At 44.1% G+C, this 13,336-nt stretch overlaps 2 protein-coding genes across 9 annotated transcripts in view; both read left to right on the forward strand.

Moving 5' to 3' along the window:
- Positions 1-529: 529 nt before the first annotated feature.
- On the forward strand, positions 530-11,972 carry LOC112234895 (inward rectifier potassium channel 2-like). Its single transcript, XM_042308006.1, has 4 exons — positions 530-3,153; positions 3,233-4,362; positions 6,786-7,103; positions 7,422-11,972. Exons 2-4 carry the CDS (start codon positions 3,325-3,327, stop codon positions 7,653-7,655), a joined length of 1,590 nt encoding a protein of 529 aa, XP_042163940.1. The 5' UTR covers positions 530-3,153; positions 3,233-3,324; the 3' UTR covers positions 7,656-11,972.
- A 996-nt stretch (positions 11,973-12,968) lies between these two features.
- The window catches only part of LOC112234864 (myosin-10), a 78,978-nt gene continuing 78,610 nt past the window's right edge, over positions 12,969-13,336 (forward strand). For all 8 annotated transcript variants that reach the window (XM_042308016.1, XM_042308008.1, XM_042308022.1 and 5 more), the window contains exon 1: positions 12,969-13,136. The gene's annotated coding sequence lies outside the window, so the exon portion shown is untranslated. The remainder of the gene's footprint in view (positions 13,137-13,336) is intronic.

Consider the following 13,336-nt stretch of genomic DNA (forward strand, 5'->3'; position numbering starts at 1 on the left):
TAAACCTAGGACAGTAGGTAACATCTGTCTCTGTGTAAACCTAGGACAGCAGGTAACACCTGTCTCTGTGTGAACCTAGGACAGTAGGTAACATCTGTCTCTGTGTAAACCTAGGACAGTAGGTAACATCTGTCTCTGTGTAAACCTAGGACAGTAGGTAACATCTGTCTCTGTGTAAACCTAGGACAACAGGTAACACCTGTCTCTGTGTAAACCTAGGACAGTAGGTAACATCTGTCTCTGTGTAAACCTAGGACAGTAGGTAACATCTGTCTCTGTGTAAACCTAGGACACCAGGTAACACCTGTCTCTGTGTAAACCTAGGACAGTAGGTAACACCTGTCTCTGTGTAAACCTAGGACAACAGGTAACATCTGTCTCTGTGTAAACCTAGGACAGTAGGTAACACCTGTCTCTGTGTAAACCTAGGACAGTAGGTAACACCTGTCTCTGTGTAAACCTAGGACAGTAGGTAACACCTGTCTCTGTGTAAACCTAGGACAGTAGGTAACACCTGTCTCTGTGTAAACCTAGGACAGTAGGTAACATCTGTCTCTGTGTAAACCTAGGACAGTAGGTAACACCTGTCTCTGTGTAAACCTAGGAACCCAGGTAACATCTGTCTCTGTGTAAACCTAGGAAGCCAGGTAACATCTGTCTCTGTGTAAACCTAGGAACCCAGGTAACATCTGGCTCTGTGTAAACCTAGGAACCCAGGTAACATCTGTCTCTGTGTAAACCTAGTACAGCAGGTAACATCTGTCTCTGTGTAAACCTAGGACACCAGGTAACATCTGTCTCTGTGTAAACCTAGGACAGTAGGTAACACCTGTCTCTGTGTAAACCTAGGACAGCAGGTACAATCTGTCTCTGTGTAAACCTAGGACACCAGGTAATAACTGTTGCCTTGGTATTCTCCTGTGTTGTGCCTTTGTTGCTCTTAGTCAGGGTGTTACACTGTAAACTGTCCTCAGTGAGGTGGTCAAGGTGTTACACTGTAAACTGTCCTCAGGGAGGTGGTCAAGGTGCTACACTGTAAACTGTCCTCAGGGAGGTGGTCAAGGTGTTACACTGTAAACTGTCCTCAGGGAGCTGGTGAAGGGTTGAACTGTTCCTCAGGAACCTAGTAACATGTTTAGCTTGTTCACTGGGGGTCAAATACTTGCCAGCGTTCGAAAACCACAGTCCACTGGAAATGTGTACGGAAGGTAAAGTCTAATATCGCAACCAAACCTTTTTTTAATGTCATTTGGATTTGCCCTGAATCAAACCTTTTGAGTTTTCTTTGTTTTTATCCCTAAGGGATTTGGCACGCAACAAACAAAAAAATCTCTCTCCCCAAAATATTACCTTTGTTTGCCTCAGTGGGTTGTTGTTTTTACCCAGTTTTCCTTGCACGTCCTCTGCACATTATTGCCACATTTTTCCAAGGCAATTAGACTGGAAGCTTTTCTGAAATGGATAAACATGTGTGTTCTCTGTCAAGCAGGGGTGTTGAGTGTGACACTTGAACCAAGAGGAGAGAACTAAAGCCAACCCGTTTGGTAAAAACAAGGACACGGCACCTCCCGTCCCAGGATTGGACAGGATTTGACCTCTGAAATAACCTTTGAGCTCTGAGTTTTCGTAGAGGTCATCCACGGGTGTATGCCCTGTGTGCCTGTTACCCCTCCCCTCTTTCCCCACAACCGGCCAATAGGATTCTGCTCCTCCTACACATTCACTTTGACTCTATAATAGGTGTTGTATAGAATTAAGCCTGGTGTCATATGTATAGGATGGTACGCAACAATAGGTATAAAGAAAGTACACATGCCTTGGCGTTCTAGTCAAGTCATTTCATTCTCTCTCCTTTTATTTATTGTCTTTCTCCCTCTCTTTCCCTCACTCCCTCTGTTATAGACAATTCTCCCATGCAGTTGTAGTGGAGAGTAAGTCTCCTTATTGTTGTATACATTTTTACAACACTGAGTTAATACGATGTAGCTGAGCTGGTCAGTAGTCAGTCTGTGCAGTGTGTTCTGTACTGAATTGACAATGCCTTTAGGAGAAACACAGAGCCTCTCAGGAATAGGATATCCAGCAGTCACCTGAGAGAGCCACAAACATATTTCAAATGTCTCTAAAAGTCTGCTTTTGTTGTGCCAATAACTCACCACTGACATTTGAGGACTTTTGTGGCTTGGAAAAGAAACTTGGATTTGAGGGGAAACTGCTGGTCACAGTCTCCCACTTGTGAGAGACACTGAGTGAGTATTATTTACACAGTGCATGGCTACTGTAGCTCATAAATGTGTTCCAAGGCCCTGTAGCAAAGGAAACATAGATATAAAAGGGTGGAGGAACATATTCTGACTGATAGGAAGTGAATGGATTGGAATTGTGTACCATTATCTGAATCAATAGTCTAAGGAGTTCCTCCTCTGTTTCAATCTGCCTTGTGTATTTTCCATGACCAAACCACTGGGAAGTGAAGATCATGGAACGTAAGAAACAGCATGTTATTCTTTTCTCTGCTGGTTGCATGTTAGATACGTGTTAGAAACATTGTACTGTACTGTGGATCTACCCCTGGACTCTGTATTGTCATATTGCACTTTAGTGAATGTGGGGAGTATATATCCTCCTTACTACTACCCCATTGTATCCCCAGCTCTCATCCTTTCAAGCTTCTCAGTTCCTGTAGCCTGATCAATGTGTTTCCCTCGTGCTGTTTCAAACTGTCAGCAAAACTCCTGCTTCCTTGTAAGATGGCCACAGACTATGGGTCCCTCCTGTTGATACCCTGGACACGTGTGTAACCTCCCTCTTCAGCCCAAAGGAGTGTAAGTACTACAGGGACTATACAGTATTACTGCAAGACTGTCTATCTGCTGCTGTGGAATACGTTTCTGACCAGAGGAGTATATACAGCAACAACTTGACCACTGAGTTTCCTTCAAGAGAATGGAAGGAAGACTGTGAATCAGGACACTGTAGAGCTGTGAGTAACCCTGACTGTTAATAAAAAGTTAGTGGAACAATGATCCGGGAAGTGAGGGAAGTCATCTACTGCTGGATACAGTTTTTCCTCATGGATTTACCTTTACCACATCAGATGGATTACTTTTCACCATAGAAACAGTGGAACTGGAAACAAGTACAGAACACCAGGTTCTTATCAATACCTAGGTGGTCATAAACTCACAAAGCACATAGGAGTTGGGACTACAGCTTCATCAGTGTAAGACAGGTTCTTATCAATACCTAGGTGGTCATAAACTCACAAAGCACATAGGAGTTGAGACTACAGCTTCATCAGCGTGACACATTGTATTTAGCACCATGGGAGCGGCGCGTGTTAAGCGACGTTTCAGTGCGGTGGTTGACGGGCTGGTAGACGAGGAGGAAGTCATTAAGCTGGCTCTGAGTGTTGCTGACACGGCCAGGGTGGGGGGGAGCACGGGAGGCTCAGGGAGTCCCACCAGTCTCTCTCCCACATACAACCGAAATGGCAAAGCACTCCCCCTGCAGGGCAACGGCAGCAATGCACGGAGGCCCAGCGGAGCCCTGGAGGCAGGAGGAGGGGAAGGATCGATGAAAGGAGGAGGGCGCTCAGGACTGAGGGGCGGGAGGGGCGGAAGTCTGGGGAGAAGGGGAGAAGGCTGTTCGTCCTCGGACCGAGATTCAACACTGTCGTCCCCTTCCTCCTCAAGCCGCCGCCCCCCCCGGCGCTCTAGACGCCGGCCCCGCCACCGCTTTGTGGGCAAGGACGGGCGCTGCAACGTCACCTTCGTCAACATGAGCGAGAGAGGCCAGCGTTACCTCAGCGACCTCTTCACCACCTGCGTGGACATCCGCTGGCGTTGGATGCTAGTCATCTTCTGCCTCTCCTTCCTCCTCTCCTGGCTGCTCTTTGGCTTTGCCTTCTGGCTCATTGCCGCCGCGCACGGGGACTTCGCCATCCGCCTCAACCCCAGCTCGGGTGCCTCTTCCGGGGGAGGAGATGAGTCCGGGGCAGGGGCGGTGGTGGAAGTGGAGGAAACGTGTTTCGTTCAGGTGAACAGCTTTATGGCGGCCTTCCTGTTCTCCCTGGAGACGCAGACATCCATTGGTTACGGCTTCCGCAGCGTGACCGAGGCCTGCCCCCTGGCGGTGATGGCGGTCGTCTTGCAGTGCATTGTGGGCTGCATCATCGACGCCTTCATCATCGGAGCGGTCATGGCGAAGATCGCTAAGCCCAAGAAGCGTAACGAGACGCTGTTGTTCTCTGACACAGCAGTGGTGGCGCTGAGAGACGGGAAACTCTGCATGATGTGGAGGGTGGGGAACCTACGCAAGAGCCACCTGGTAGAGGCACACGTACGTGCACAGCTAATGAAGGTAAGAAAGGAGAGAAGAAGAAGATTGGTTGAGGGATGAAAGAAGGGAGCAAAGAAACTGAAGGGGCTGTAAACAGTAGAAGAGGCAGGACACATCAGTAACTGTAAAGATACTGAAGGGGCTGTAAACAGTAGAAGAGGCAGGACACATCAGTAACTGTAAAGATACTGAAGGGGCTGTAAACAGTAGAAGAGGCAGGACACATCAGTAACTGTAAAGATACTGAAGGGGCCGTAAACATTAGAAGAGGCAGGACACATCAGTAACTGTAAAGATACTGAAGGGGCTGTAAACAGTAGAAGAGGCAGGACACATCAGTAACTGTAAAGATACTGAAGGGGCTGTAAACAGTAGAAGAGGCAGGACACATCAGTAACTGTAAAGATGCTGAAGGATGTAAACAGTAGAAGAGGCAGGACACATCAGTAACTGTAAAGATACTGAAGGGGCTGTAAACAGTAGAAGAGGCAGGACACATCAGTAACTGTAAAGATACTGAAGGGGCTGTAAACAGTAGAAGAGGCAGGACACATCAGTAACTGTAAAGATACTGAAGGGGCTGTAAACATAGAAGAGGCAGGACACATCAGTAACTGTAAAGATACTGAAGGGGCTGTAAACAGTAGAAGAGGCAGGACACATCAGTAACTGTAAAGATACTGAAGGGGCCGTAAACATTAGAAGAGGCAGGACACATCAGTAACTGTAAAGATACTGAAGGGGCTGTAAACAGTAGAAGAGGCAGGACACATCAGTAACTGTAAAGATACTGAATGGGCTGTAAACAGTAGAAGAGGCAGGACACATCAGTAACTGTAAAGATACTGAAGGGCTGTAAACAGTAGAAGAGGCAGGACACATCAGTAACTGTAAAGAGACTGAAAGGGCTGTAAACAGTAGAAGAGGCAGGACACATCAGTAACTGTAAAGATACTGAAAGGGCTGTAAACAGTAGAAGAGGCAGGACACATCAGTAACTGTAAAGATACTGAAGGGGCTGTAAACAGTAAAGAGGCAGGACACATCAGTAACTGTAAAGAGACTGAAAGGGCTGTAAACAGTAGAAGAGGCAGGACACATCAGTAACTGTAAAGATACTGAAGGGGCTGTAAACAGTAGAAGAGGCAGGACACATCAGGAACTGTAAAGATACTGAAGGGGCTGTAAACAGTAGAAGAGGCAGGACACATCAGGAACTGTAAAGATACTGAAGGAGCTGTAAACAGTAGAAGAGGCAGGACACATCAGGAACTGTAAAGATACTGAAGGAGCTGTAAACAGTAGAAGAGGCAGGACACATCAGTAACTGTAAAGAGACTGAAAGGGCTGTAAACAGTAGAAGAGGCAGGACACATCAGTAACTGTAAAGAGACTGAAAGGGCTGTAAACAGTAGAAGAGGCAGGACACATCAGGAACTGTAAAGATACTGAAGGGGCTGTAAACAGTAGAAGAGGCAGGACACATCAGGAACTGTAAAGATACTGAAGGGGCTGTAAAACAGTAGAAGAGGCAGGACACATCAGTAACTGTAAAGATACTGAAGGGGCTGTAAAACAGTAGAAGAGGCAGGAGAGAGAGAGAGAGAGAGAGAGAGAGAGAGAGAGAGATGGAAAGGGATAGGGAGAAGTAGAAAGGGAGAGATGGAAAGTGATGGGGAGAAGTAGAGAGGGAGAGTGATATCAGTGAGCCCATCTGGACTGTACTCTGATGTCTGTGTTTAATGAGAGCTTGTTTTATTCTCCCTCAGGGGTTTAGAAGATTTACCAAGGGATTAATTTCCCCAGGATTCTTTAACTGAAAACCAGTGTGTGTGTGTGTGTGTGTGTGTGTGTGTGTGTGTGTGTGTGTGTGTGTGTGTGTGTGTGTGTGTGTGTGTGTGTGTGTGTGTGTGTGTGTATATAGATAATACTCTTTTCTGGCCATCTGTTAGCAATTTTGGTGAAAGTTTGCGAGGTGGTGTGTGTTCTGACATATTGTCTGCCGGTCTGTATCTATTGTGTTTCATGTGGCCCCTACCTACCACTGCTTTCATTGTCCTGTGGGTTGTAAAGCTCTAGAGCAGGGAGGTGAAGAGAGGGACATTTAGATCTTCTTAAAAGCTTGATCATGTCAAAGTTCAGACGGGGCAGCTTTGATAAGTTTTGGGGGATCATGGCAGAATTGTGTTTCTCAGTGCTGAGGCTGGGGATTGGCTCCTGAAAAAGGTTGTGTAGTAAACCTAGGCCTGTGGAGTTTGGCTGCAGACTGGTGCAGCCAAGAAATATAGGCAGGCGAGAGCTTTCTGTGGAACATAACACTTAAGACTTTGGACTGAACAATACAATATGTTCCTGTATACAATGTAAAAACTAAACACTTAATCACTAACCTCATACCCTCTTTCTTTCCCTTTCTCTAACCCTGTTCTTTCCCCCTCCCCCAGCCGAGGGTGACCCCAGAGGGAGAGTTCCTCCCGCTGGACAACGAGGACGTCAACGTGGGATTTGACACGGGAACCGACCGCATCTTCCTGGTTTCCCCGGTAACCATCGTCCACGAGATCAACGATGAGTCACCGTTTTTCGAGATGGACCGTCGGACTCTGGAGGGCGACACGGAGTTGGAGGTGGTGGTCATTCTGGAGGGTATGGTGGAGGCCACAGCCATGACCACACAGTGTCGCAGCTCCTACCTCGCCTCCGAGATCCTCTGGGGTCACCGCTTCGAACCTGTGCTCTTCGAGAGGAAGAACTGTTACCAGGTAAGAGGGGGAGAGGTCCTATAGAAACAGAAGAGGAAAGAGTTTATGCTCCGCTGGCTTTGTTGTTACGTTTTCCCTTTTTTAGCTTTAGCAGACACTCTTACATTTTAGCCATTTATCCAGCCCCTCTCTTTTTCTTATCCAGAGTGACCCCTCTCTTTTTCTTATCCAGAGTGACCCCTTATCCAGAGTGACCCCTCTTTTTCTTATCCAGTGACCCCTCTCTTTTTCTTATCCAGAGTGACCCCTCTCTTTTTCTTATCCAGAGTGACTTATCCAGAGTGACCCCTCTCTTTTTCTTATCTGACCCCTATCCAGGTGGACTACTCGTTCTTCCACCGGACCTATGAGATTCCCAGCACACCTTCTTGCAGCGCTAAAGAGTTGGCCGAGCAGAAGTACATCCAGGGCTCACGCTCCTCCTTCTGCTACGAGAACGAAGTAGCCCTGCAGCTCGTCTCCCCTGACAATGACCCTGAGGGCAACCCTGGCGGCTGCCCCTCCTCCCTGACCCACCGATCCTCCCTCTCACAACCCACCCACACTAACTAGGGATGCGACAGGCAGAGGGGACAGGAAGTGACCTGGGATCCACAGGAAGTCAGGGACAGACAGAGGGAGAGAGAGGCAGAAAGAGAGACAGGCTTCATAGGAAAAGAGACCAAAGTAGAGAAAGGTAAGTACACGGTTTAGGGAAAAGGACAACATTGAGAGACTGAAGTTGAGAGAGGTGTAGAAAGAGAAACAGAAGACACGACAAAGACGCAGAGAGACAAACGGAGAGAGAGAGATGCTGTATACTGTCAAACAGAGAGAAAAGGACAGACAGATAGGACAGAAAAGGAGAGAGAGGGATAGAAAGAGAAAAAGAGAGAGAGAAGTGTCATTGAAAGGGGTAGATGGGCTGCTGCTACTCTGACTGTGTTAGCTGATTTGGACATAGCGATCTTTCAGAATCATTATGAACCTGTCTGTCTCAGACCCGTCCCGTCAACCAACCGCTACATTCACCACTGGCTCCAGCACCTAGCTGACCACACATACAACACTGACCCCTATTGGCTTCAGTCTGTACCTGCAGCTCCTGTTCAGTTACAACTCACACTGGACACATGGGAGTAAGGTGAAGCTGCCCCCTAGACACTGAGCTATGACCAGTTTAGTGTTTCTGCCCCCTAATGGTGAAGGTTAGGTTTTGGAGAGGCTAAGCTGATCCTAGATCTGTGCCTACGGCTAACTTCTACCCCAAACCTGTGGATGTTGAATACTGTGTGACAGAATGAGGTAAAACGGTGTATTGACATTGAGGGATGTTTGTTGAAAGACAAGGCATTATTGATATGTTTTTGATTCTGGTCATTTGTGTTCTGTCAAGGTTTGAGCAGGTCTGTTGTGTTAGACTGATATGTAGCAAAATGGATACAGAGAAACAGCTGAAAATAAGCAGCGGTTTTAAGCTGTTTCTTTGACTTGTACTGTATGTTGTTATTCTGTATTTATAATGCGAGACTATTATATATTTGCTTTATTTAATCAAACATGTTGCTTGTTCAACTGGGTGCAGTGTCAGCACCACAAAACCATATGAGTGCATAGTCTGGTAACATGTTATTTGAAGGTCTACTTCTAAACTTATGATTGATTGTTTAATATGGTTAACTATGGTTAACAAACAAAGGTTTATAAGTACTTTGTAAGCAGAACTTTTATTAAAATGTTACCTTATGTTATTTTTTAAATTCTACAGTACCCAGCTGAAGGGACAATCTTACGTTAATGTTTACCTCTGTCTTGAACATGAGATTCTGTCACCTGAGATTCTGTGTTCCTCAAACATTTAACTTTGTATGATTTTCCTCAGTGTTTTCTTTATTTAGTTCATTTGCTGAATACTGTATATTTGGTAGAATTTGAAGGGGGAAATGGAGGGATGTTAAAGGTAGACTCAGCGATATGACGTAGATGCAGAAAGTAAACAGCATAGTGGGTCAATTTCCACAACAACTAAGAGTGTTGAAGTGTGAGGCTCAACTCCTCCGCTGTTTAAATACATAGTGAGGGTGTTCCATACCGGTAAAACATGAGCCTATCACAATAATGAAAACAAAATGTTGCCGAGGCTGAGATGGATGGCTGACACTGAGACGCGCGCGGACAGTAGTGGACGCATACATTCTGGCCTAATGACAATCACCAAAATGTCATTACACTTGTTGGTGTTTTGTGTAACAGAGGTCTCTTTCCATCCACCACTGTTTGGGGGCTGGATACATGTTGAGACTGGATGAACATGTAAAGGAGCCCTTTGAAGTGATAGTTTGGCAATCAGATGAAAACATCATGACTGGTGGTTTGTGCCACAGTAGAAGGTAATACATTTTAAAAGTTAAATAACACATCTTTAGTACGAGGCCCACAGAGATCCTAATGAATGAATAGAGATTCCATATGGAATGAATGAATAGAGATTCTATATGTAATGAATGAATAGAGATTCCATATGGAATGAATGAATAGAGATTCTATATGGAATGAATGAATAGAGATTCCATATGGAATGAATGAATAGGTATTCTATATGGAATGAATGAATAGAGATTCTATATGGAATGAATGAATAGAGATTCTATATGTAATGAATGAATAGAGATTCCATATGTAATGAATGAATAGGTATTCTATATGTAATGAATGAATAGAGATTCTATATGTAATGAATGAATAGAGATTCCATATGGAATGAATGAATAGGTATTCTATATGGAATGAATGAATAGAGATTCTATATGTAATGAATGAATAGGGATTCTATATGTAATGAATGAATAGGGATTCTATATGTAATGAATGAATAGATTCTATATGTAATGAATGAATAGAGATTCTATATGCAATGAATGAATAGATTCTATCTGTAATGAATGAATAGAGATTCTATATGGAATGAATGAATAGGGATTATATGTGTAATGAATGAATAGGGATTCTATATGTAATGAATGAATAGGGATTCTATATGGAATGAATGAATAGGGATTCTATGTGTAATGAATCAAATAGAGATTCTATATGTGATGAATGAATAGATTCTATATGTAATGAATGAATAGAGATTCTATATGGAATTGTGTGATCATGTGAACATAGGAGGTCCCATACTGGGAAGAAATGACATCTACTTTCACCCGTGTGTGTGTGTGACTGTGAGAGTGAAGTCCTGCATCTCACTCATCTCAATAACTGCAGTGCTGCTCGTGGCAACGTCATTTAGCTGAGTTTACCTTTAAGGTGACATTGTTGGAAGTGTCCAGGCCTTGGCAGAGCACCCTAAGCTGGGACTGGAAATGGACCGTAAACCTGTTGGACTGCCATGACCACTGGAAGCATGTACTGAGGACCTGAAACGTACAACTGTCACTTCACTGCAGTACGTTTACATAAGGAAAACCTCCCTGACCACTCCCTACATCTTCCTGTTCTTACTGTAAACTGTGAGGGCTCACAACTGCACTGGCGAACCACCTGAGGAGGAATTGAATTTCTGTGACATTCTGTTCTCTGAGAGAGGTTCTGTTCAAAGAATTAGAATGGATGACTAATCCTGAATTCTATGATTCTGCTTTGGTTGGTGTCTGTCTCACACTATGTGGGAGACTAATGCATTGGGTGGTGGCTTCAAAAAGAAGTCTATGGTGTTATTATATAACTAGCACAAGATTTGCAATGTTCAAATTAGATGTTTTTATTGCCTGTCTATTTTGTTGAATCGTGTAACTCTTCTGAAAGTGATGGTTTCTGAAATATGTATACTGATGTTATTGAGAGATGAAGAGTTCTAACTTCTACGTCGCTACTACCACAATATTTAGTCACACTTTACATTAAGTTAAACTGCCATGTGTGGTATTACATAATAACTAAGCCATTATTTCAAATAGAATCTATTCAGTTTCCTTTTCGCAGTATTACAATTCAAAATCATTGGGTTATGCACCTTACCAGCAGATACCATGCACAATATATCATGAATCTACATGATATAACTTCATGTAAAGTGTTGACCAATTGTCTTGACCACTAGATGATACACCAGGGCTGTAATGTTCTACCTACTACAAGGACAGACAACTCTGAAACTTTTACTTGCATCTTTGCACTGAAGTAAATTGACACTATGGATTAACTCAAAGGCAAATATCACATACGTACATACAAAGCACTGTAAAAGCACACAAACGGCTATTGAAATGGCATTTTAAGACGTCACATACTGTATATAGAAAGCAGCACTTCACACACACTGACCTTTTGAACAGGAAACATGGATATTTCACCTTTTAAAGCAGATTCCATGATATGATTTACAACCATATTGATCGGTTATAGTTGGTGTTATTGACATTTATTCAACTTCCGTGTCTTTCCTTATTTTTCTATGTCTCCATGGCCACCGAGTTCTATTTATAGGTGAATGGCCAGTCCCGTCTGCTCCACTTCCTGTGGGGGGGTAACTTGAACCCTGACCACCAGGACTCTTGACCTCTTGACCTCTGCGTTAGTCTTTTTTTTTTACGCATCCCACACAACAACAACATAGCCAGATGGATTACTTGATGACTTCCTGGTTGGTTGCTTTATTAGATTCCAGAATAAAATTGTGATATTGCAGGTCACGGTATGTTGGGATGTACGTTAGTGGAATCAGGTTGTTACTAGCTGTGCTCTATTATTATTTTCTACAGATACCACTGTATACGTTTCCCATCCTTCTCTGTTGTATCACAAAATAAATCACTACTGTTTGTGGCAGAAAGCACTTCCATGTGAAAAAGAATGGCACCATAGAGCAAATAAAACACATTGATTGATTATGAGTCAATTCTGGTTTATTTTGTACTTGAGTCTCAGATTCTCTCATTGTCAAATAAAAGTCTAATTTATTGGTTGCTGAATGGAAAGGTGTAGTTGGTCACAACATAGGCCTGAATATCTGTAAAAGACTGCCGCCATTACAATACAGTGAATTACTGTGTCTTTACTGTGCAAGGTGTGCAGGCTTGTAAACTACATAGAATATGTTATCACGTGTTTATTACCTAAAAACACATTTTTAAAAATTCATGATGCAACAGAAATGATCTATTTTTAGAAGAATACCCAGTCCCATATAATCACAACAATTGATGAGCAATGACTGGTGCACTTTGAGCAGTACTATAGCATGCTGTAGGTGCGGTCGCCAGCCACACATCAACATAGGATTCTTAAGACTCGGAGACGGTAACTGTTAGTAGGAATCTGGGGCGGTCACCTCTTTTAGTAGCCCGGCTTTTCCAATAGACAGTCCTTATGCACAGGTCTAAGATCAGCTTAGTACTTTCTCCAAACCTAGCATTAACCATTTAATTAAACCCAAAACCGACCTTAGATCAATGTCTAGGGACTATTCCGTCCCTCTCCGAGTGACAGACAAGGGATGCTGTCATTAACAAAGAGCGTGCAAATCTCCCTACCCCACCGCGAGAATACTGCATGGGCACCTGCTACTTTACTTCAATTGGGCATTCCACATGTCCGTCAGACTGATGGGACTGCCCAATATTTTGTCTGATTGGTTAGGATTTGTGGCAATTGGGATCTCTCAAGATCCCATTTGTTGTCGCTTGTATCTGTGCCAGTGAAGGGGCTGGACGGGATTCAATGGGCGGGGATTCACAGCAGTTGTAGATTTTCATTCGAAGACTATATTTATTAAGCGGGACTTAAATATAAGTTATTTTTTATTGGTGTATAGACAGGAAGTGATCGTGCTGCCCTGAAGCCGGCGCTTCGCCCTCACCCTTCTGTCTGTCTGTTTTATGATCAGTAGAATGTGTGTGTGCGGCTTCGACTGAGAGAGCGGTGTAATGATAAAAGCCGCATTTGCGGTACGCTCCTCTCACCTCATATAAGTCAGGAAAAAACGGAGAAACCGCCTTATTTCATTCCTCCTCGAGCCCTAGACTTATCCACGTCTCGGAGAACATTGTGAAGGTGAGATATTTAGTTACCAATAGCCAACTCTAATTCAGTCGTAGATAGTCTAATATCCTGCACCGCGACGCATCATATTTCATTGGTGTTGGCTACTTGCTAACCTAGCTAGGTTAGTCTAAATGCGGGTGGAATAACGCCGAAAATTACACCCAATAGGGGACCTTCCAGCGGCGTGCTGCCTGGCCCTCCGGTTAGCA

This window comes from Oncorhynchus tshawytscha, linkage group LG03 (assembly GCF_018296145.1).
Source record: "Oncorhynchus tshawytscha isolate Ot180627B linkage group LG03, Otsh_v2.0, whole genome shotgun sequence".
Lineage (NCBI taxonomy): Eukaryota > Metazoa > Chordata > Actinopteri > Salmoniformes > Salmonidae > Oncorhynchus > Oncorhynchus tshawytscha.

Coding starts and splice junctions, on each gene's coding strand:
- LOC112234895 (XM_042308006.1), top strand. CDS start 3,325: ATGGGAGCGGCGCGTGTTAAGCGACGTTTCAGTGCGGTGGTTGACGGG. Junction 4,363..6,785: donor TACGTGCACAGCTAATGAAG/GTAAGAAAGGAG, acceptor CCCCTCCCCCAG/CCGAGGGTGACCCCAGAGGG. Junction 7,104..7,421: donor AGAGGAAGAACTGTTACCAG/GTAAGAGGGGGA, acceptor ACCCCTATCCAG/GTGGACTACTCGTTCTTCCA.